Source organism: Leucopleurus acutus (genome assembly GCF_964270905.1).
Source record: "Leucopleurus acutus genome assembly, chromosome: X".
In the NCBI taxonomy this organism is placed as follows: Eukaryota; Metazoa; Chordata; class Mammalia; order Artiodactyla; family Delphinidae; genus Leucopleurus; species Leucopleurus acutus.
Window position 1 is genome coordinate 116,120,036 of NC_139148.1, and position 23,946 is coordinate 116,143,981.

The 23,946-nt window shown below is 43.2% G+C and overlaps 1 protein-coding gene across 1 annotated transcript; it reads left to right on the top strand.

The window, feature by feature from the left end:
• The first annotated feature begins 1,284 nt into the window (after nucleotides 1–1,284).
• LOC309978426 (small integral membrane protein 10-like protein 3) lies at nucleotides 1,285–3,481 on the top strand. The gene has a single exon (XM_082864902.1). The coding sequence runs from the start codon at nucleotides 1,967–1,969 to the stop codon at nucleotides 2,198–2,200; it is 234 nt and encodes a 77-aa protein (XP_082721028.1). The 5' UTR covers nucleotides 1,285–1,966; the 3' UTR covers nucleotides 2,201–3,481.
• Nucleotides 3,482–23,946: the final 20,465 nt, after the last annotated feature.

Sequence of the window (23,946 nt, forward strand, 5' to 3'; positions counted from 1 at the left end):
GTGATCATATATATATATATATATATATATGTATATATTGTTTTTCAGATTCTTTTCCATTGTAGGTTATTACAAGATACTGAATATAGTTCCCTGTGCCACACAGGTCTTCTTTGTTTATCTTTTATATATAGTAATGTGTATCTGTTAATCCCAAACTCCTAATTTATCCCTCCCCTTCCTTTCCCCTTTGGAAACCATGAATTTGTTTTCTATAAGACTGCAAATCTTTTTTTTTAAATTAATTAATTTATTTATTTATTTTTGGCTCTGTTGAGTCTTCATTTCTGTGCGTAGGGCTTTCTCTAGTTGCGGCAAGCGGGGGCCACTCTTCATCGCGGTGCGCGGGCCTCTCACTATCGCGGCCTCTCTTGTTGCGGAGCACAGGCTCCAGACAGGCAGGCTCAGTAGTTGTGGCTCATGGGCCTAGTTGCTCCGCGGCATGTGGGATCTTCCCAGACCAGGGCTCAAACCCGTGTCCCCTGCATTGGCAGGCAGATTCTCAACCACTGCGCCACCAGGGAAGCCCAAGACTGCAAATCTTTTGAAAGAGTAGTTCCTTATATACAAATGTGCAATGAAATCTGCACATATGAATAATGTCTAACCTCGCTAGTAAACAAAATATGCAAATTAAAATGAGATAGCATTTTCACCCTATTAGAATGTCCAAGATTTAAAAGAACATCGATGCTCATTATTATGAAAGTTGAGGATGTTCATGGATACCTTAGTACAAACTGTGTGAAAGACAGTTTGACAGTATGTATCAAAATCATTAAACAGGTGAAAACCTTTTGATACAAGAATTCCAAGATTAACACTCAGTGTTGAATAGAGCCCTCATCTCTAAACTTCTTTGATTAACCACATGTATTAGTAAAACTTTTTGACCTCAAACACTAAATGTATATGCTTATGTAATTGTTTTTTATAAATGAAGATGGGATCATGTTATTCATCCTCTTCTGCCACTTGCAAATCCATGTGTACAGTGATGCTCACTGCAACAATTTTTGGCATAAGAAAAACTGGAAACATTCAGAGCGTCCATCAACAGGGGATTTGTTAAATGAATTATTGAACATTATTAGTCAGCATATGTATTGGTGTAATAATCCGTCGTCAAAGGGAGTGAGGTAGTTGTACATTATTGACACGGTAAGAGCACTGTATCAACACATCACATCTGGAAGTACATACAGGAAACGTAACCTCAGTTCACGGCGGGGGAGGGGTGGGGAATTGGGAAGCTAAGCAGGGAATTTGCTTTCCATTGTTCTCATTGTGCTGCTGACAATCTCTAAAAACTTGTTTGTATAACTTTTCCCATTAGCAGAATACTACAGATGTAAAGCAAAAGCAAAAATAAGATGCTTTAAGGAGTAAAACAGAATGCACACATCTTAAAGTTAAATTAGTGGGTTTGGTGTATTTGTACTAGCTCACAATTGAGGATTGAAAAAAATTCCTAAAGGGATTTGAGGGAACAGGAAACGCGTTCACGCTTCGAAGCTGCTCAAGATCGTGCTTATGAAGGAGCATTTCTAACGTTTTGAGCAAGTTTCGTTTTGCTTCCGTTAAAATTTAAAAATTAAAAAAAAAAAAAAGACCACCGGGGTCAGGAAGCTATATCTCCCGGGTGCACTGCAAGCCCCTCCCCCTCCCCCTGCTCCCCCCTCCCCCCGGCTCCCCCCCCCACCTTCCCCTCCTCTCCGTCCCGGGGCTCCTGATCCCTGGCGCCCAGCCCGAGCCCGCCCCGCGCGGCCCCGAGGCAACTTAGCCCGGCGGCCCGGCGGGGCACCAGGGACCGCGGTGGCCCGAGCGCAGCCAGAGGAGGAGGAGGGTGCCCTCCGTGCAGCGCAGCTCGCGTCTGCGGCCGCGCGATCCACCTCCCTCGCCGATTCCCCCGCGTGCGTCCCTCTGTCCGCGGAGCCGGCGGGAGGCCCCGGGCTCTGGGCGCTGTATGGGAGGCCAAGCCAGACCGATGGCGGCGGCGGCGGCGGCGGCCCTGTCGGGCCTGGCGGTGCGGCTGTCTCGCTCGGCCGCGGCCCGCGGCTCGTACGGCGCCTTCTGCAAAGGGCTCACGCGCACGCTGATCACCTTCTTCGACCTGGCCTGGCGGCTGCGCGTGAACTTCCCCTACTTCTACGTCGTGGCTTCAGTGATTCTCAACGTGCGCCTGCAGGTACATATTTAGAGCAACTAACTCTGTGGCATTGGGGGGTGCCAAGCAGGATGGCTGACCTCCACCCACCAGTTCAGCCGCCCTAGAGCAAAGCGACCAGCTCGCCTGGCGCACACAGACTTGCCGGCCTGTCTTGCCAATTGCCTCGTCTTTTCATATAAATGCGCCGCTAGAAGTCATCTGCAGAAAGCCTGCAGTGTAACCAAAAAAGCCTAAGATATAATGAAAAGTTGAATCTCAAGGAAATAGCTAATTCAAAGAACAGAACCTAAAAATCTGAAAATCCTCAGAAATATTTGAGAAGTTCTTGCATCCATAAAACAAAAGACAGCACTGAAGGTAGGGAAATGACAATAAGCACAGGATGCCCTAAGGGGGAAAAAAGGAAAAGTTACCAACAACTTAAAAAAAGATAAACTGTACAAGAGTGGTCCAAATAGGAGGCAAGTCCTCCAAATTAGAAAAAGAAATGAATAGACTTCCAGCTGAATGGAATCGATTCTAGGCAACAAATTTATCGCATGATCGGGAAGGCATACATTTCTTCATCCTAAAAGAAACAACAACGGCAAACAGAACCTACTGGGAAAAACAAACATTTCAAACTGTACAAGGAGAGCATGCTTCACATATGAAGCAACCTCAGACGTGGCCTGTTTTTCAACCGTTGCCTGGAGTGTGAGAAAGGGAATCTGAACACCGGCACGTGGATCCAGCCTCTGCAGTCACAGAAAATCCAATCATAGCGTTCAACTTTGCTATTCAGTGAACAGTGTTTAAATAATCATTACAATGGAAATTTTAGTTATGCTTTTTCATTTTTAGAGTAAATCACTAGGCAAACCAGGGGAGACTTAATTATAGTTATAGAACAGAGTGGGAATGTAAACCAACTTTGGCAAGTACAGGCAACAAGTTGGCAGGCAGAGAGGAGGAAGTGGAACAGTGGTGTTATTCTCCTAAACTAGGAAGTCCAGATACTGTCTCTAGTTGAAAGAATAAGACAGATTTAGGGGTTAGATTTTTAAAGTGAACAAGGTAACCAGCAGAAGAATTAAAAATAGTGATATATGGAGGGGGGGAGGAAAACCAAGGGGACAGCAGGAAGTCAGCAGAAAATGCCTCATGTCATCAAGTTAAGAAATAGTAAGAAAAGCATATTATTAGGAAAAATGGAGTTAACCTCTAAACAGACATGTAAAAGCTTTTGCCTCTGGGTTGGGAAAGCAAAAGTTGAGAAGGGTGGGTGGGAATTTACTGCTTTTCATTATATGTCCTTTTGTACTGGTTGATTTTTCTAAATCCTTTATATGCATGTATTACTTTGATTAAAAGTTAAAACTTATTAAAAATGAATTTACTGCAATTAGAAGGAAATCTGGGGGAAGGGGGGTTGGGGAGTGGTACGTGAGTCCAGGTAGATTCTGCCCTCCTATCTTTCTGCAATAGTGGATGCATATCCTAAAATGTTCCTGAATGATCACATGAAATATGATTTCCTTGCTTTCCAAGCAAGCCATAAGACCATAAGGAAATGCCTCATGAAATGGCCAGTAATCTTCAGGTAGCCCAGAGCTTCCTTACTCTATGTAACTTTTCACGAGCTAACGTCTGCAATGTCATAGTTAAAGTAAAAACAAAAAGTGTGATTTAATTTTTCCAAACTGAAAAATTTAAAAACTGAAAAATTGGACAAGTACCCCATGATGTTTAGACAAGGTTCTTACATTTTAATAGTGATCATAATGGCAAGACAGAGGAAATAAGCTAAATATACAACGGGAGCTTGGCTAAATGGAAATAGTCCGTCTATGTAATGGGATACTATGTAGCTATTAAAAATAAGGAATTATATTTTATCCATGTGTACTAGATGTTAAGTCACCTCACCAATGACTCAAGTGATTGAGCCAGAGAGAAATATATATATATATTATATAATATACATTTATAGACTCCACCTAGTTATAGAGAAATAATAATACTTGCAAACACTATTGCACACTTACCATAAGCCATGCAAGGTCCTAAGCACTTTATATACATCATTGCATTTAATCCTCACAACAACTCAGAGATGAGTGACTGTCATTATCCCCAATGTTCAGGAGAGGAGACAAACATGGAAAAGGATAGTGGCAGAGTGATGAAATACTGCCAACAATATTATTCTTCCTACTAATGTGAGACATTTATTGCTATGATTCGTTTTTTTCTTAGCTTTTTTTTTTTTTTTTTTTTTTTGCGGTACGCGGGCCTCTCACTGTTGCGGCCTCTCCCATTGCGGAGCACAGGCTCCGGACGTGCAGGCTCAGCGGCCATGGCTCACGGGCCCAGCCGCTGCGCGGCATGTGGGATCCTCCCGGACTGGGGCACGAACCCCTGTCCCCTGCATTGGCAGGTGGACTCTCAACCACTGCGCCACCAGGGAAGCCCTTTCTTTGCATTTTTAAATTGAAGTATAATTGACTCACAACGTTTTATTAGTTTCAGGTGTACAACATAGTGATTCAATATTTTTATACGTTACCAAAGGATCACCCCTGTTATGGTTAATTGTTAATTGTATTTTTATTATTTGAATTGTGAGGCCTCCTTTTTAAAACTTTAGTGTAAAAGTCACTATCCAAGTGGGTGGCATGGATGCTGGAACTTTGGGAACACAGGGCTAGGCACTCCATTCCTGCACCCTCGGGTTAGCACTCCCAAGTACAAGTACGTGTACCACTGCACACGAATGGGGGATCAGATGGAACTCATAGTCATTCAGGATTTGAATTCTACCCAAAGAAATTAGTTTCTTGGTTTTTGGTTTTTGACTTTTTTTGCTGCACCTCGAGGCATGCGGGATCTTAGTTCCCCGACCAGGGAATGTACCCATGGCCCCTGCAGTGGTAGTGTGGAGTCTTAACCACTGGACTACCAGGGAAGTCCCTCTTTCTTTCTTTCTTTCTTTTTAAAAATTTATTTATTTTTTATTTTTGGCTGCCCTGGGTCTTTGTTGCTGTGCACGGACTTTTCTCTAGTTGCGGCGAGCGGGGGCTACTCTTCGTTGCGGTGCGCGGGCTTCTCATTGCACGGGCTTCTCTTGTTGAGGAGCACGGGCTCTAGGCACGCAGGCTTCAGTAGTTGTGGCACGTGGGCTCAGTAGTTGTGGCTCGTGGGCTTAGTTGCTCTGCGGCTTGTGGGATCTTCCCAGACCAGGGCTCGAACCCATGTCCCCTGCATTGGCAGGCGTATTCTTAACCACTGCGCCACCAGGGAAGCCCCCTCTTTCTTTTTTTAAATTGAAGTAGAGTTGATTTACAATGTTTCAGGTGTATAGCCAAGGGATTCAGTTATACATATACACATATAGGGAATTCCCTGGCTTTCTCTGTCTGTCTCTCTCTGTCTGACTTACCTCACTTAGTATGATAATTTCTAGGTCCATCCATGTTGCTGCAAATGACATTATTTCATTTTTTATGGCTGAGTAGTATTCCATTGTCTATATACACCACATCTTTATCTCTTCATCTGTCAGTAGACACTTAGGTTGCTTCCATATCTTGGCTATTGTACATAGTGCTGCTATGAACATTGGGGTGCGTGTACTTTGTTGAATTATGGCTTTCTCTGGATATATGTGCAAGAGTGGGATTGAGGGATCATATGGTAACTCTACTTTTAGTTTTTTAAGGAACCTCCATACTGTTCTCCATAGTGGTTGTCTCAATTTACATTCCCACCAACGGTGTAGGAGGGTTCCCTTTTCTCCACACCCTCTCCAGCACTTGTTACTTGTAGACATTTTTATGATGGCCATTCTGATTGGTGAAAAAAATTCCTTTTCTACCTTGACTCCATCATTTCCCTCTTCCTTTCCCCCAGGTCCTCTCCAGATAGGTCCAAACTTCCAACTTTACAAGCACAGATTCAGGTTCCAGGTCCTGAACTTTCCTCAGGCTGGACTACAGCCTGTGCTTTCTGTTGTGACCCTTGACCCCCTTCCTGGGACGCAGTTCCGTAACTGCCTTCAGACTGGTTCTGGTCACCTCAATGACTACTGGTGATGACTCCCTTCTCCAGCAATTCAGAGACTATCTCTAGAATCCTGAGCCCCAGTATAGGGGTGGGAGTGTTTAGAGACTGGGAAACATTCTGTCTTCCATGACTTACCACAAGTCCCCACCTTGGGTAGTTTTACTGCAAATCTAAGAGCTTCGCTTCAAATCCTTCCCGAAAAATGCTTGGGAAGCTAGAGGTCAAGTTCATAAGCTAAATTTTGTTGAACCAAAGAATCTGAGTGATTCTGGGCAAGGTAAAAAGTGGAGGCTCTTGGAGGGGTGGGATAGGGAGGGTGGGAGGGAGGGAGACGCAAGCGGGAAGAGATATGGGAATATATGTATATATATAACTGATTCATTTTGTTGTGAAGCTGAAACTAACATACCATTGTAAAGCAATTATACTCCAATAAAGATGTTAAAAAAAAAAAAAAAGTGGAGGCTCTAGAACAAGCAAGGATACCCAATTTGGGGGGCCTTTGCTGGGTACTGCTGTCCTTCCGTCACTTGGATTTCTACAGCAAGCACTCCTGTGGTCTGGAGAAGCGAATCTCTGATTTACAGCAGTTCCCCAAAGGAGGGGATGTTAGGTAGACAGAAAAGTAATACAGACAGCATGTACAAACACCCTTCTTCCATTCATATGATTCCAAACATGCTCCCTCCTGGCATAATTTAATTACTCCACGTACCACCAAGAACTACCCAGAGAAAAACAACACATACAAACACTTCCAGCTATCACAGTCGGAGATGAGGTCATGGGGCCTCTGATTATAGTTCAAGTTCTCCCCGTGATGTCTCTTCTTTCTCTAGCGCCACCATTATCCCAACTTAATATTGTTATTCTACAATTCCATGACCTAAATGGTGAATTCACCACGACCACCACTCTATCCTATTTACAATAATAAAGGAGAGGTGAGAGAGTTTTTAAAAAAGACAACCAGACAGGCAGTACAGGTAGAAGGTAAGTCTTCGTGTTTGCACATAGCCATGAGATGGTCCTGGTATTTATGACTTCTCTGTCAATTCCATGCTCCTTTTGCCTTACCTACTGGGGGGCGCAGTTTCGCTCCTGAGGAGTCTGAGCCTCGGTGGGCTTTGTAGGGTTGCAGTAGTCTGGCATGCAAGCCCTCAGGATTGTCATATAAGAAGGCACCTTAGGGGATCCGAGTCTCATTCGTATTCCTCCCTGTCACTCTACAGCATGAACACCACAACCACCTGCTTTGAGTGGTTCCAGGAGCTAAGAGTGACTTCACATTTCATGCAACCACTGTTTTGTCCCAGACTAGAAGTGTTTCTTCTAGGGAACGAAAACCTCTAAACCAGCAGAGATCAGAGTTGCAGGGACACAAAGTAAAACTGTTGCAGATGGGTCAGGTGTAATTACGAGAGGCACCACCTTTGTTTCTGCCCCTCTGTTCCCAAACTTGCAAATCTTGGCAATGGGGGAAACAGCACCATATACGGGTTGCTGGTTCGTAGTGGATATTACATCCTAGCAGGCTGCGCTGTGACTCTCCTATCAGGGCTTACCACAAGCTCCGTACAGCAAGCATACTGATTCACCCTAAACATTTTGGGCACCACTGGATCTTCTAGGTGATACGAGCCAAGGGGCAAACCTACTAGCATGGTAGCCCACACCAGCTAGCTAGAGAGCCTGTTTTAGCTGTGGATCCATTAGTCTGGGTGTGGTAGGAATAACACCTACTTTTTCAAGTCTTGGATGGTGGCCAAAATCTCTGCACTTCCCATAAGGATAAGCTATCGCATTTTACTTCCTCTGTTGATAAGGAGGGTGATTTGCCTCTCCTTACCCTCATATCCCTTTCTCCAGGGGCCAGGTAGCCACTGTGGCAGTATACAGGAGACAGGTGCCTGTCTCTGCCTGGAAATTTCCGGCAGTCAGGACGCTCGCTGTTCCAGCAGGATGAGCAGAGGCCATGATATGGTGGATGTGGAAGCAAAGGATGGGGGCGACCTCCCACTCGCTGCCTTCTCTCTGCATCCCTCAGAAGGTGCAGAAGATGACTTCAGTGGTTTCCTTGATGGCATGTGTTAGAGCACAGAGGTTAGAGGAAGCAACAGAAGGTCAGGGTAGCCCTGACAGCTGCCAGCCCAAAACACTCCATCTGGAGAGGAGATTAGGGACTTGGTTTGGTGGGTTCTAAACGGAGGCCCAAATGTCCCTGTCTGAGAGGGTCCTCGGCTATGTCAGGGGAGACGGGATGCCTTGAGGCTGGACATCAACCACAATAACAAAACGTACACACTCTAAGCAACGTGCAGATACTACCTGACACTAAGTGTACCTGGGAACTGGTAGAATAATCCCGGCGAAGGGGCATCAGGGTCTCCCTGAGCCTCCTGAGTAGCAGCCTCAGGGAAGAACCCCATTTTCCCCAACCTCCTTAAGCACTCCCTCCACTCTGCACTAGGTACTACTGCAGGGGTGTCCTGGGTCCCTTGGCACTAGCACTGCCTTAAAGGCAGTTTTCAATTAGTCTTTGAAAGGTTTGGGGCTGTCCTGCTTTCCCTTGCAAGTTGCCAAGGTCAACGGCTATGGGGGCTTTTGTAGCCAAAATTGGGGTCCGGCTGCTCACTGCTCAAAAGCCAATAAAGAGTCAAGGTTGGTGGGAAGGAAAGTTTGCTTTATTTTGGAGGCCGGCAACCGGGGGTGGGGAGGGGAGACTCCTGTCCAAAGGGTGACTCCCCCCCGCCCACTGACAACCAGTGCGCAAGAGGTTTTGGCTCACGGGCGCAGCCGCTCCACGGCATGTGGGATCCTCCCGGACCAGGGCACGAACCCGTGTCCCCTGCATCGGCAGGCGGACCCTCAACCACTGCGCCACCAGGGAAGCCCGGGCAAGAGCTTTTATAGACGGAGGGAGGGGGCTACATACAGAAACAGCACAGTCAGCTCTGACGGTCATCTGGAAATTGGTCATGCAGTGGTCTGATCAGTGTCATTTTGATTGTTTTAAGTACAGTTAATCTTCAGTTCCAGGGTCGGGTTTGTCCCCTTTTCCTTGAGGCCAATTCTCGGAATTGTGGCAGCTTACGTCATGGCTACAGCCTGGTCATCATGTAGTTAACTTCTTCCACCTGGTGAGAGTTTCAGTATCTACAAGACAGCTCACAGGATACGGCTCAGAATATTATCTGTAGCCCTTAAAGAAGAGCTAAAGGTCCTTGACTTCGCTTAATGACTAACTTATTATTATTTGGTCTCTGTTTTCCTTTGTTCCTGCATTTTCTCATTTCTCTGATTAAACTTATTCTTTGGCTAAAGTTTTTCCACAGATAAAAGGCAGGTGGCGGACGTGGTGAGGAAGAACCATGGGGTCCTGCTCCGTGTCACCTTGCAGGGAAGGCCAAAGGGAAGGTTCACAGTGTTACAACAGATTCACCTGACCATCCTCTATTCTAAGGACTCTGGGTGTGTGTAATTAATAATTCGTGCCTGGGAACTGCACATGAGCTATTCCTCTATCTGTTAGGCTAGTGTGGTGACTCAAATGCAAGGCACCTCTCTTGGCCAGACCCAAGAATCTTTTTGGTTTTACAGATCAACTAAGGCCTTGGTAGATTGTCTGTAGATTTAATTCCTGGGAACTACAAGGTTAATTATCCATAGCCAGAGATCTCTCCATGTGTATTAGTCCACTCAGGCTGCCATAACAAAATACCACAGACTGGGTGGCTTAACCCGCAGACATTTATTTTCTCACAGTGCTGGAGAATGGAAGTCCAAGGTCAAGATGCCAGCTTGGTTGCTTTCTGGTGAGATGTCTTCCTGGCTTGCAGATGGCCACCTTCTCTTTGTGCCCTCACATGGCCTTTCTTTTATGCATTTGTAGAGAGAGAGATCTAGTGTCTCTTCCTCTTCTTATAAGGACTCCCATCCTCAGAATAGGGACCCACCCTTATGACCTCATTTAACCTTAATTACCTCCTTAAAGACCCTCTCTCCAAATATAGTCACATTGGGAGTTAGGGCTTCAACATATGAATTGGGGGGGGGCACAATTCAGTCCACAACAACCTTTCAGATGATCTCCAGATGTCTGTTACGGTAATAATATCCACTTGCTACTGATGTTAACTGCCACCACCTAGACTCACCTATACCTGGCTCCCTCCAACATGCTACAAATCAGAGAGCGCATTTCAATGGCACCTACTTCTCAATGGCATCCTCCATCTTGAGAGAATAGCCAGCAGAAGTGCTTTTGAAAGCTTTGATGCTTCCCTCACCCACTAATTTCTCGAGGTAAGGGTTACAGGACAGACACTTTTATTTCTTTGGAGGGGCAAAGTTAGAGAATGAATGGGTAGATGCTCATAAGATCCAATAGGGTACTCTTGTGTTCAGAAGTTTTGAATTTCTTCCCCTACATTATGCCGGTGGGCTTCTAGCCACTCAATGCCATATGTCACAGGCTAGCATCTGGTCCAGGTTTGCATTAGACAACCGAGAAAACAGAATCACAGCCTGCTGCCTGAGCTCACCACTGTGAATAAAATTCATGAATGCCTACCACTCATTCTATTTAACTCTATTCCTTGACTGACACTGCATCTCACTTGCCATCCCTGGATAATATACCTTAAGTCAATTTAGAAGGATGACAACACCTTTGGATGGTAACTATTATCCTCTCCATGAGGTGGCCCCTCCCCCTCTACACACAAACACACAGGGCCCATGGAATAGAACAGACAGCAATTATTGAATCATATCATGAAAATGACCATTTAATCCTTCTCAACGGATTAGAAATGACCCCATCTTTGCACTATAAGCATTTTGTCTTTTCAACTTCCGGAGGAAGGAGGGTTAACAAGCAGTTGACTTCAGTAGTCCTTTCCCCCCACAAAGATTAGTGCAAGCTAATCAGGGTTCTATCATTCCCTTTGTCAGCAAATGAAAAAAAAAGGGAATATGATCCAATCAGGACCAGTGAAAGGTGAAAAGTGCACTCGGGTGCTTCTAAGAAGGGTTTCCTCTCTCCTAAGAAGTAAATGCACAGAGGGATGGTCCTTTGTTTTCCCTGTGGAAATTCTTAGATTTCGATGTGACCCCTGGGAACTGCTGTAGCCACCTTGCCAAGAGCCTGACAAGCCAAATCATGGAGGATGACAGATCCAAGGGAATCACAAAGAAGTGGAACTGGAGCTCTGTGTCTGGAGCCTGCTATACCTCTGGGCTGCTCCCTTGATGACACAATATGATTCAATAATTGCTGTCTGTTCTATTCCATGGACCTTTGTGCTTGTGTGTAGAGGGGGAGGGGCCACCTCATGGAGAGGATAAAAGGAAGCTCTTACTAAGTGTGTAACAGGTATTTGAAAGGCACACGTGCCGTTTCCTCTGTGTGTGTGTGTGTGTATCTGTGATGCTGTATCTTGCCCAATACAAATTATTAGAGTCACTGAAGATGGGTATTAGCTATCACCCAAATTGTCACTGATTTATTGAAGGAGTTTAATGCAAATAAATTAGATGGTGAAACTGAGGCTGAGGAAGGGGAGGTGATTTGCCTAAGGTCACTTTGGAAGTTAGTAGCAGATACAAGACTAGAACCCTAGTATTGGCCTGGGAGAGTCTGAAACTCTTCAGATATTCTAGGATGCTACTGAAGAACAATAGGGATAACAGAAAAGGTTCTCTAAATGATAGAATTTCAAGAGGCATCTCTCTAAAAGGCCCATCATCAGATATATTTTTTAAACTATTCCTTCTCAAAGAATATATCAACAGAGGGGTGGCTTGGGAAAACCAGTTGTCTCAGCCTGACATACACTTCTGCCCATCTCAGGATTCAGGATCTGGTACTGTGGGCAGAGTCGTTGGCTTCTTGGCCACAGTAGGCTCTATGGGAAAGGTACTGCTGCCCCCTCACCTCTCCCTTCCCAATCTAGACTTCACCTTCCCTCAGTTCTCCTCTTCTTAGGTCGGAGACCTGGCCTGTGAGAAATACACAAAAACAGCCCAGGAACTGCTTGGTCCAAGGCACTGGTTCATGACACTCACTTGACTGACTAACGGTTTCATTTCAAGTCTCAAATTCATTCAGTAATCCTTCAACTTCTCCGCCTGTGCAGGCACAGACTAAAACCAAGGCATAGACTGCCACCTAGGGGTTATTTAAAGCGGAGGAAAAACGGTTCAAATATTTGCTCTGTGCTCACACTTGAGCAAGTCATTTTCCCTACAGGGATGTTAATCTCCTTGCCTATAAAACGAGGGTGTTGTCCTAGATCAGTAGTTCCTAAATTCAACTCCACAAAAATTTGTATACCTTTAGTCATTCATAATTAGAGGCACTCACCAGAATTATCTATACGATCTTTGAAAAAATATATATGCCTGTGCTTCACCCCTAGATATTCTGGTTCAGTAGCTGTGGAGCAAGCAGAGTCAAGGCCTGGACATGTGCATAAAACAAAAACAATCTGGGCTTCCCTGGTGGCGCAGTGGTTGAGAGTCCACCTGCCGATACAGGGGACACGGGTTCGTGCCCCGGTCCGGGAAGATCCCACGTGCCGCGGAGCGGCTGGGTGCGTGAGCCATGGCCGCTGCGCCTGCGCGTCCGGAGCCTGTGCTCCGCAACGGGAGAGGCCACGACAGTGAGAGGCCCGCGTACCGCAAAACAAAACAGAACAAAACAAAACAAAAAATCATTCCATCGGTGCTTCCAAAGACCCCGTGTAAGGAATCTGTGATGTAGACGTAAAAAGGTGCTCCTCCAACAATGGTAAACAGGTTTTCTCACTCTAGGGCTCTGAAAGCCTTTAATAGTCTAATGTATGTTGTGGATTTCCAAGAGACGTTAATATTATGCAACATCCTCCAAAGTGTCTGACCATAGAACCAACACCTTCTAACGGTCCAGGCACACCAGCATTTCCTAGATCAGTTAGGAAAACCCTAGATTAGGTATCTTAGTCAGCTCATGTTGTAAAAACATAATACCATGGAGTGGATAGCTTAAGCTACAGTAATCGATTTCTCACAGGTCTGGAGGCTGGTAAGTCCAAGATCAAGGTGCCAGCAGATGACTGCCTTCTCCCTGTGTTCTCAAATGGCCTTTCTTCTATGTGTGTGGGCAGGAAGAGGTCTCTCTCTCTTTTTTCCTCTTCTTACAAGGCCACCGATCCTATTGGATTAGGACTCCACCCTCATGACCTCACTCTTTTAAATGTAATTATCTCCAAAACTCCCTATCTTCAAATACAATCACGTTGGAGTTAGGGCTTCAACAGATTAATTTGGGGTGGGGGGGATGGGGTTACCCAAGTCAGGCTACAGAACTAGAAGATAGCCAAGGCCGCTCTGAGTCTATATCCTAAGTATTACTGTGATGACCAACACTTTGGGGGGTGTTGTCCTTTTTATTAACACTGGAACCAAAACAAGAACCAATATTCTGAACCTGCTCGGAACGCTAATTCATATCGCATTGCCACTTCTAACCCAAATGGTGCCAAGCCATGCCTTATTTATCATCATGTCAACATAAATAATCAATAAACAATCTATAACAGGAATAGAAAGAGAAAAGAGTTTTATTTGAACCAAACCGAGGAGTATAGCCTAGGGAACAGCTTATCACTAACTCTGAGAAGCTGCTCTGGAGAAGCATGGTTTTCATCACAGTTTTATATCTTTTAAGAACAAAGAACAACCATCAAACACAAACATGACAGGGGTACATTCCTTCAAGATTTCAAAAGGGACAGATTAGCACATACGCAGTGAGTCAGCATGACCTTGGTATCTGGGAAGGGAACCTTATCTTTAAAGGAGTACTAGCATGAATGAAGCAACTGACAAAGGATTAATCTCCAAAATTTACAAGCAGCTCATGCAGCTCAATATCAAAACAACAAATAACCCAATCCAAAAATGGGCAGAAGACCTAAATAGACATTTCTCCAAAGAAGATATACAGACTGCCAACAAACACATGAAAGAATGCTCAACATTATTAATCATTAGAGAAATGCAAATCAAAACTACAATGAGATATCATCTCACACTGGTCAGAATGGCCATCATCAAAAAAATCTACAAACAATAAATGCTGGAGAGGGTGTGGAGAAAAGGGAACCCTCTTGCATTGCTGGTGGGAATGTGAATTGGTACAGCCACTATGGAGAACAGTATGGAGGTTCCTTAAAAAACTAAAAATAGAACTACCATATGACCCAGCAATCCCACTACTGGGCATATACCCTGAGAAAACCATAATTCAAAGAGTCATGTACCAAAATGTTCATTGCAGCTCTATTTACAATAGCCAGGAGATGGAAGCAACCTAAGTGTCCATCGACAGATGAATGGATAAAGAAGGTGTGGCACATATATACAATGGAATATTACTTGGCCATAAAAAGAAACGAAATTGAGTTATTTGTAGTGAGGTGGATGGACCTAGAGTCTGTCATACAGAGTGAAGTAAGTCAGAAAGAGAAAAACAAATACCGTATGCTAATGCATATATATGGAATCTAAAAAAGAAATGGTCATGAAGAACCTAGGGGCAAGACGGGAATAAAGACACAGACCTACTAGAGAATGGACTTGAGGATATGGGGAGGGGGAAGGGTAAGCTGTGACAAAGTGAGAGAGTGGCATGGACTTATATATACACTACCAAATGTAAAATAGACAGCTAGTGGGAAGCAGGTGCATAGCACAAGGAGATCAGCTCGGTGCTTTGTGACCACTTGGAGGGGTGGGATAGGGAGGGTTTGAGGGAGGGAGATGCAAGAGGAAAGAGATATGGGGACATATGAATATGTATAACTGATTCACTTCGTTATAAAGCTGAAACTAACACACCATTGTAAAGCAATTATACTCCAATAAAGATGTTTAAAGAAAAAAAGGAGTACTAGCATGAGCATCATAGGAGCGGGGTGGCATTTACCCCTATCTTCAAAGCGGACATACTTTACTTCTGGATAATGAATTCTTTTCTTAATGGCTAAAGCAAATGTACAATGCATGATAAACAGGTCATAAAATAGGCTGTTCTAGTTAGCATAAAGTTCAAGCCAAATCACATATGAGCCAGAATGGCTTCCCCATACCCCAATTGTGAAAATTTCTTCCATCAATCACAAAGTTTTATTGATTCCAGACAGTAGTCTAAAACTCTAATCCTGCATCTGAATTTTGCACAACATTCAAGTTATGGGCTAGATGTTTATTTTCTCTTCCACTCTCCTAGAAGTAGAAAGGAGATTCCCTTTATTTTCTATTCCTCTTAGGGTATGAAGAGAGAAGGCTGAGCTGAAATTCCAACCCCTTGCAAATCCACAGATGTTTCCTTTACACCCATTTTTGATTCGATGTTCACGCCAGTGGATTAGAAGGGATTCGTACACCTTGAGTAAGTTCATACCTTACATACAGACTTTGTTTCTATATATTCGCTCATGTCTTTTTATGAGTTCATATTCTGTTTGTAAGGCTCTGCTCTAGGCATTGGTTCATACTTCCATATACAGACTGTGGTAGACTGACTGAAAAGAAGGCCACAGCAATTCCTCCTGTCCCTGGATGTGCACCCCTTTGGTTGTATGTTGAAGGTAGAGCTGAAGATTTGCTGATGGAGTTAATGTGGGACATGAAAGAAACAGAGGTGTCAAGGACGACACCAAGGTGTTTGGCCTAAGCAATAGGAAGAAAAGAACTGTCATTTACCAAGGGGAGGAAGACAGAGGGAGAGCAGATTTGGGAAGGAAAAAAATAGTCTTAATGAATAAAACCTTCATGAATTCTAAATCTATTTATTTAAAAAAGTAAACATAAAATCAGTGAAACTAAGATGTTCCAATATATAGGGTTTCCCTGGTGGTGCAGTGGTTGAGAGTTTGCCTGCCAATGCAGGGGACACAGGTTCGAGCCCTGGTCTGGGAAGATCCCACATGCCGCGGAGCAACTAGGCCCGTGAGCCACAACTACTGAGCCTGCGCGTCTGGAGCCTGTGCTCCGCAACAAGACAGGCCACTATAGTGAGAGGCCTGCACACCGCAATGAAGAGTGGCCCCCGCTTGCCACACCTAGAGAAAGCCCTCGCACAGAAACGAAAGACACAACACAGCAAAAATAAATTAATTAATTAATAAACTCCTACCCCCAACATTAAAAAAAAAGTTCCAATATATAAACAACATATAAAAGGCTTCAATTAAAATTCCAACTTCAAACCCATTAATTAATGAAATACTTTAATATGGAACAACAGGAGCCACATCCTCTTTGGGTCGAGCTATTGTGGGCATCCAGAGGGGTTGGCCTGCAGCATTATCTCATAAAACCACATGATTTATGAAAGAAATTGTAGTGTCATTGCCCTAAGTAAACAGTGAATTATGCACATATATGTGATTATGATGTTAGAGAAAGTAACTTAATGATCAGAGTGGTAATTCGATTTTCTGGTATTAGTAATAGACTAAAAGCAAAACGCCTCAGGTAAAATCAGATAACCCCTCATTTTTATCTTTTCAACATGGATGCAGATGACCATATGTTTATCTTCTTTCGGTCTTTCAATATAGCGAATTAAGAGATTTCTTTTTTTATTATTATTAATTTATTAATTTATTTATTTTTGGCTGCGTTGGGTCTTTGTTGCTGTGCACGGGCTTTCTCTAGTTGCGACGGCTTCTCTTGTTGCAGAGCACGGGCTCTAGGTGCCTGGCCTTCAGTAGTTGTGGCACACGGGCTTCAGGAGTTGCGGCTCGCGGGCTCTAGAGCGCAGGCTCAGTAGTTGTGGTGCACGGGCTTAGTTGCTCCGCAGCCTGTGGGATCTTCCCAGACCAGGGCTCGAACCCGTGTCCCGTGCACTGGCCGGCGGATTCTTAATCACTGGGCCACCAGGGAAGCCCTAAGGGATTTCTTAACATCCAACCTTCCTTACATTCCCTGGTCATGGTGCACTCTTAGAACATGCTGTTCTGGATTACACTGGCTAATATTGGGGCTTTCCCATTAATGTTGCTGGCAACACCTGCAGCCTAGGTGCCAATAATCTCTGGCTGAGAGATGCATGAATAAGCAGGAAAATGCTTCACAGAACCTCACTCAAGGCGCGTCCCGAGACTGAGGGTCAGCCAAGGAACTCGGAAGGGCAAGTGAGTGGCGGGCAGGGCAGGGCAGGGAGGGTGAGCCCCTGGCTGACTCCTCAGCTCCAGGGCACTTGGTCCTCCCCGCCCCAAGCGCAGCGGGCCCCGCCCCCATCATATAAGACACAGTCCTGGGCTCCTCCCCTGTTCCCTGCCCCTCACCCACCAGCCGCCTTAGGAAACCTAGGCCCCGCCCCCCACTTCTGACCCCTCCTCCACTAGGGGCCGTTAGCCCCGCCCCTTCCCCACACCCCCTTCCTCTGCCCCCTCCGGCCCTAGCTCGTCCCCCATGTTGCGCCTGCGCACTGGCAATCATCTGGCCTTGAGGGCGAAGCCTGTACAGGCGCCGGTACGACCCATGGCCCCGCCCACCCCTGCCCTGGGCCCGCCTCCGCGGAATGCGCTTCAGGTGAGGCCTGGGAATGTAGAGATCAGAGTGGTAATGGGATTTCATGGTGTTTGGTAAAGTTTAAACGCAAATGCCTCAGGTAAAATCATACCCAGTGTCCTGAAATAGGGCCAATGGGAAATGGCTCACAGCCTTATGTGACACACATTCTGTAACATGAGAGGATAATAAAAGGGATATAAAGTTCCAGCTGCAGTTGGAGAAAAGAGAAGTGATTTGAACTCTACACACTGATGAACCTCTCAGGCAGGAAATGAGACATTGCAGCTTGGGACCCTCTAGACTGGATGGCAAGAACAGAGTTGCTGACACCTTTATGAAATCCCAGGAAGAGAAACTACCCAACCACGCAGCATATCTACAGGCAGAACAGACTGCCCAATTTTAGTTAATTGCATGTCTAATTCCAGTTAGAACTGGAAACTGTATTGATATGTTTAAAGAACAATGCAAAAAAAATTCTTCTACCCACTTAACTAATTTAATTCTGCTCTTACAAAGCCTTTATAAGACCTAGTGGTTTGTTATACAGCAGAAAATAACACACCATTGTAAAACAATTATACTCCAATAAAGACGTTAAAATAAAAAACACCTAGCGGTGTGGTGTAATGAAAGATGCCTCAGACACAAGGGACCAAGATTCTAATGCAGGCTTCACCAGGAATTAATTGTGTGCTTGATGCTTCTAGTTTTGGTCCTACTGACTTCTGAACTGATCTTCTGTACAACCATGCTGGTCACTCTACCTCTGCCTTACCCTTGGGAGTATCGGAAGATTCCTCCACCATCCCCAAATATGCATTTATGGCCTTCATGAAGTGCCTGAAAGGATCACTTCTCACAGGGAGGTATGAGATTACCTATAGCCTTTAGGGGAATTCTTCCCCTAAATAAAGGGGAGAGCTTAACAAAGGGGGGAACTTCTACCATGACCTTGAGACTCCATTCCCCTGCCACCAGCTCCTGTTCTTAATGCATCAGATTCTATAGCTTAGAGCTCTGCCCTGGTTCAGGTGACAATGCACATGAGAGAGCCACAGCTTCCTTGATCATGCTGGTGTTCATCGTGAATAATAAAAATCTACAAGTGAGATCTTCTGAAGCAAATGAATTTTATTAGAAGTACACAAGTATTTTACAAAATGCAAGAAACTTAAGCAACAAATGCATTTTAAAGACACAGAAATGAGGCTAGCTCAGGGAAACTCAACAGTATGTCTTTTCATATTCTCTGCAGTGAAAGGTTATACATGAGCCTTTGCAGGCTATCACTCATTCTTGGGGTCTAGTCCCAAACTCTAAATATAACAAAAGTATGGCTGGCCCAATTAGGATAAGATGAAAAGTATCAAACCAAGTAGCTATGGCCAGGGAACTCAGTCTCACAGAAAACAGAAGGTTGTGGGAAAGTCTCAGAGAAAAGGGGCCTTCTGGAGAGACCAATCGGCCTGAGACACTGCCTTCCACCCTATGGAATACAAATACAGTACATTTGTACCCAAAGTCAATTTCTGGTCAAATGACAAATAGCTGATGTCACAGGGCCACTCCTTGAGCCAAAGTCCTCCAGGTGAAGTTCATGGCTTCTGTAGAATTGCTGTGATTCTATGAAATTCAAAATCCTATGGACTAAAGGTTCACTTCATACACCACCAGTCCAAATGCTACATATACATAGAAAAACCAAGGCAAAACAATAATACAGAAGCAATAAATGGCATTACCCATTTCCCCATGTAGAAGCGTTCTTCCCCTTCAGTTCTAAAATCTAAAAACACTTGAGGGGGAGCACTCATCTGTAATCATGGGAGGGTTTTTATTATCATTATTGTTAAACCACTTTATTGAGGTAAGAAGGTATGACTGACATAGAAAAAGCTGTACATATTTAATGTATACAATTTAATGAGTTTGGAGATAAGTATACATCCATAAACCAACTCCATAATCTATACCATAAACATACTTATCCCCTCCGAAGTTTCATTCCACCCTCATTAATTAGTACTATTATTATTTTTGTAATAAGAACATGACAGAAGATTGAATAAGATCTACCCTCTTAGCAAATTTGTCAGTATACAACACATCAATTCTGAGCTCTGGAGGAGATGCACAGGTGCTCACTTCCTGCCTTTAACTATATCCTACATCCTGCCGCTCAGTACCCTGACTGCACAACCTATGATCACTAGAGTAGAGTCTACAACAGGCCTTTCAGCATTCTGGAAGGCTTCTGTGTCTGACTGATGCGGGGAGATTGAGCAAATCAGTGAATCTCCTTAGGATTCACTAAATCGAGCCCGCTGCTGTTCTTTTCCAAAGGCGATAAGAAGCAGTATAGTAGGCCTGCACATGAGTAAGAAGACGCAAGGGAAGCTTGGAAGGCCAACCCAAATATGAACTGTGAGACAGCCTGGCTGGCGACACTCAGTAACCCATTTATTGTGCTTCTGCAGCCAGCATGATGGACTGAGAGGGCAAATTCAAATCCAGAGGGATCAAGAGATCTTTCAAACTGTACAGGAGTGCACATACTTTTTTATGTTTATTTTTTATTTATTTATTTTTCTTATTAGTCATCCATTTTATACACATCAGTGTATACATGTCAATCCCAATCTCCCAATTCATCACACCACCAACCCCTGCCGCTTTCCCCCCTTGGTGTCCATACGTTTGTTCTCTACTTTTGTGTCTCAATTTCTGCTCTGCAAACCGGTTCATCTGTACCATTTTCTAGGTTCCACATATATGCGTTAATATACGATATTTATTTTTCTCTTTCTGACTTACTTCACTCTGTACGACAGTCTCTAGATGCATCCACGTCTCTACAAATGACCAAATTTCGTTCCTTTTTATGGCTGAGTAATATTCCATTGTATGTATATGTACCACATCTTCTTTATCCATTCATCTGTCAATGGGCACTTAGGTTGCTTCCATGACCTGGCTATTGTAAATAGTGCTGCAATGAACATTGAGGTGCATGTGTCTTTTTGAATTACGGTTTTCTCAGGGTATATGCCCAGTAGCGGGATTGCTGGGACATATGGTAATTCTATTTTTAATTCTTTAAGGAACCTCCATACTGTTCTCCATAGTGGCTGTGTCAATTTACATTCCCACCAACAGTGCAGAAGGGTTCCATTTTCTCCACACCCTCTCCAGCATTTGTTGTTTGTAGATTTTTGGATGATGGCCATTCTGGCTGCTGTGAGGTGATACCTAATTGTAGTTTTGATTTGCATTTCTCTAATAATTAGTGATGTTGAGCAGCTTTTCATGTGCTTCTTGGCCATCTGTATGTCTTCTTTGGAGAAATGTCTATTTAGATCTTCTGCCCATTTTTTGATTGGGTTATTTATTTTTCTAATACTGAGCTGCAGGAGATGTTTATATATTAGGGAGATTAATCCTTTGTTTGATGATTTATTTGCAAATATTTTCTCCCGTTCTGAGGGTTGTCTCTTCGTCTTGTTTATGGTTTCCTTTGCTGTGCAAAAGCTTTTAAGTTTCATTAGGTCCCATTGGTTTATTTTTGTTTTTATTTCCATTAGCCTAGGAGGTGGATCAAAAAATATCTTGCTGTGATTTATGTCAAAGAGTGTTCTTCCTATGTTTTCCTCTAAGAGTTTTATAGTGCCTGGTCTTACATTTAGGTCTCTAATCCATTTTGAGTTTATTTTTGTGTATGGTGTTATGGAGTGTTCTAATTTCATTCTTTTACATGTCGCTGTCCAGTTTTCCCAGCACCACTTATTGAAGAGACTGTCTTTTCTCCACTGTATATCCTTGCCTCCTTTGTCATAGATTAGTTGACCATAGGTGCGTGGGTTTATCTCTGGGCTTCCTATCCTGTTCCATTGATCTATATTTCTGTTTTTGTGCCAGTACCATATTGTCTTGATTACTGTAGCTTTGTAGTATAGTCTGAAGTCAGGGAGTCTGATTCCTACAGCTCTTTTTTTTCCCTCAAGACTGCTTTGACTATTCGGGGTCTTCTGCATCTCCATACAAATTTTAAGATTTTTTCTTCTAGTTCTATAAAAAATGCCATCGGTACTTTGATAGGGATTGCATTGAGTCTGTAGATTGCTTTGGGTAGTATAGTCATTTTCACAATATTGATTCTTCCAAACCAAGAACATGGTATATCTCTCCATTTGTTGGTATCATCTTTAATTTCCTTCATCAGTGTCTTACAGTTTTCTGCATACAGGTTTTTTTGTCTCCCTAGATAGGTTTATTCCTAGGTATTTTATTCTTTTTGATGCAATGGCAAATGGGAGTGTTTCCTTAATTTCTCTTTCAGATTTTTCATCATTAGTGTATAGAAATGCAAGAGATTTCTGTGCATTAATTTTGTATCCTGCAACTTTACCAAATTCATTGATTAGCTCTAGTAGTTTTCTGGTGGCATCTTTAGGATTCTCTATGTATAGTATCATGTCATCTGCAAACAGTGACAGTTTTACTTCTTTTCCAATTTGGATTCCTTTTATTTCTTTTTCTTCTCTGACTGCCGTGGTTAGGACTTCCAAAACTATGTTGAATAATAGTGGTGAGAGTGGACATCCTTTTCTTGTTCCTGATCTTAGAGAAAATGCTTTCAGTTTTTCACCATTGAGAATGATGTTTGCTGTGGGTTTGTCATATATGGCCTTTATTATGTTGAAGTAGGTTCCCTCTATGCCTACTTTCTGGAGAGTTTTTATCATAAATGGGTGTTGAATTTTGTCAAAAGCTTTTTCTGCATCTATTGAGATGATGATATGGTTTTTAATCTTCAATTTGTTAATATGGTGTATCACATTGATTGATTTGCATATATTGAAGAATCCTTGCTTCTCTGGGATAAATCCCACTTGATCACGGTGTATGAACCTTTGAATGTGTTGTTGAATTCTGTTTGCTAGTATTTTGCTGAGAATTTTTGCATCTATATTCATCAGTGATATTGGTCTGTAATTTTCTTTTTTTGTAGTATCTTTGTCTGGTTTTGGTATCAGGGTGATGGTGGCCTCACAGAATGAGTTTCGGAGTTTTCCTTCCTCTGCAATTTTTTGGAAGAGTTTGAAAAGGATGGGGGTTAGCTCTTCTCTAAATGTTTGATAGAATTCACCTGTGAAGCCATCTGGTCCTGGGCGTTTTTTGTTGGAAGATTTTTAATCACAGTTTCAATTTCATTACTTGTGATTGGTCTGTTCATATTTTCTATTTCTTCCTGGTTCAGTCTTGGAAGGTTATACCTTTCTAAGAATTTTTCCATTTCTTCCAGGTTGTCCATTTTATTGGCATAGAGTTGCTTGTAGTAGTCTCTTAGGATGCTTTGTATTTCTGCCGTTTCTGTTGTAACTTCTCCTTTTTCATTTCTAATTTTATTGATTTGAGTCCTCTCCCTTTTTTTCTTGATGAGTCTGGCTAATGGTTTATCAATTTTGTTTATCTTCTCAAAGAATCAGCTTTTACTTTTATTGGTCTGTGCTAGTGTTTTCTTTGTTTCTATTTCATTTATTTCTGCTCTGATCTTTATGATTTCTTTCCTTCTGCTAACTTTGGGTTTTGTTTGTTCTTCTTTCTCTAGCTCCTTTAGGTGTAAGGTTAGATTGTTTATTTGAGATTTTTCTTGTTTCTTGAGGTAGGCTTCTATAACTAAAATCTTCCCTCTTAGAACTGCTTTTGCTGCATCCCATAGGTTTTGGATCATCGTATGTTCATTGTCATTTGTCTCTAGGTATTTTTTGATTTCCTCTTTGATTTCTTCAGTGATCTCTTCGTTGTTTAGTAACGTATTGTTTAGCCTCCATGTGTTTGTGTTTTTAACGTTTTTTCCCCAGTAATTCATTTCTAATCTCCTAGCGTTGTGGTCAGAAAAGATGCTTGATATGATTTCAATTTTCTTAAATTTACTGAGGCTTGATTTGTGACGCAAGATGTGATCTATCCTGGAGAATGTTCTGTGCGCACTTGAGAAGAAAGTGTGATCTGCTGTTTTTGGATGGAATGTCCTATAAATATCAATTAAATCTATCTGGTCTATTGTGTCATTTAAAGCTTGTGTTTTCTTATTAATTTTCTCTTTGGATGTTCTGTCCACTGGTGTGATTGAATTGTTAAAGTCCCCCACTATTATTGTG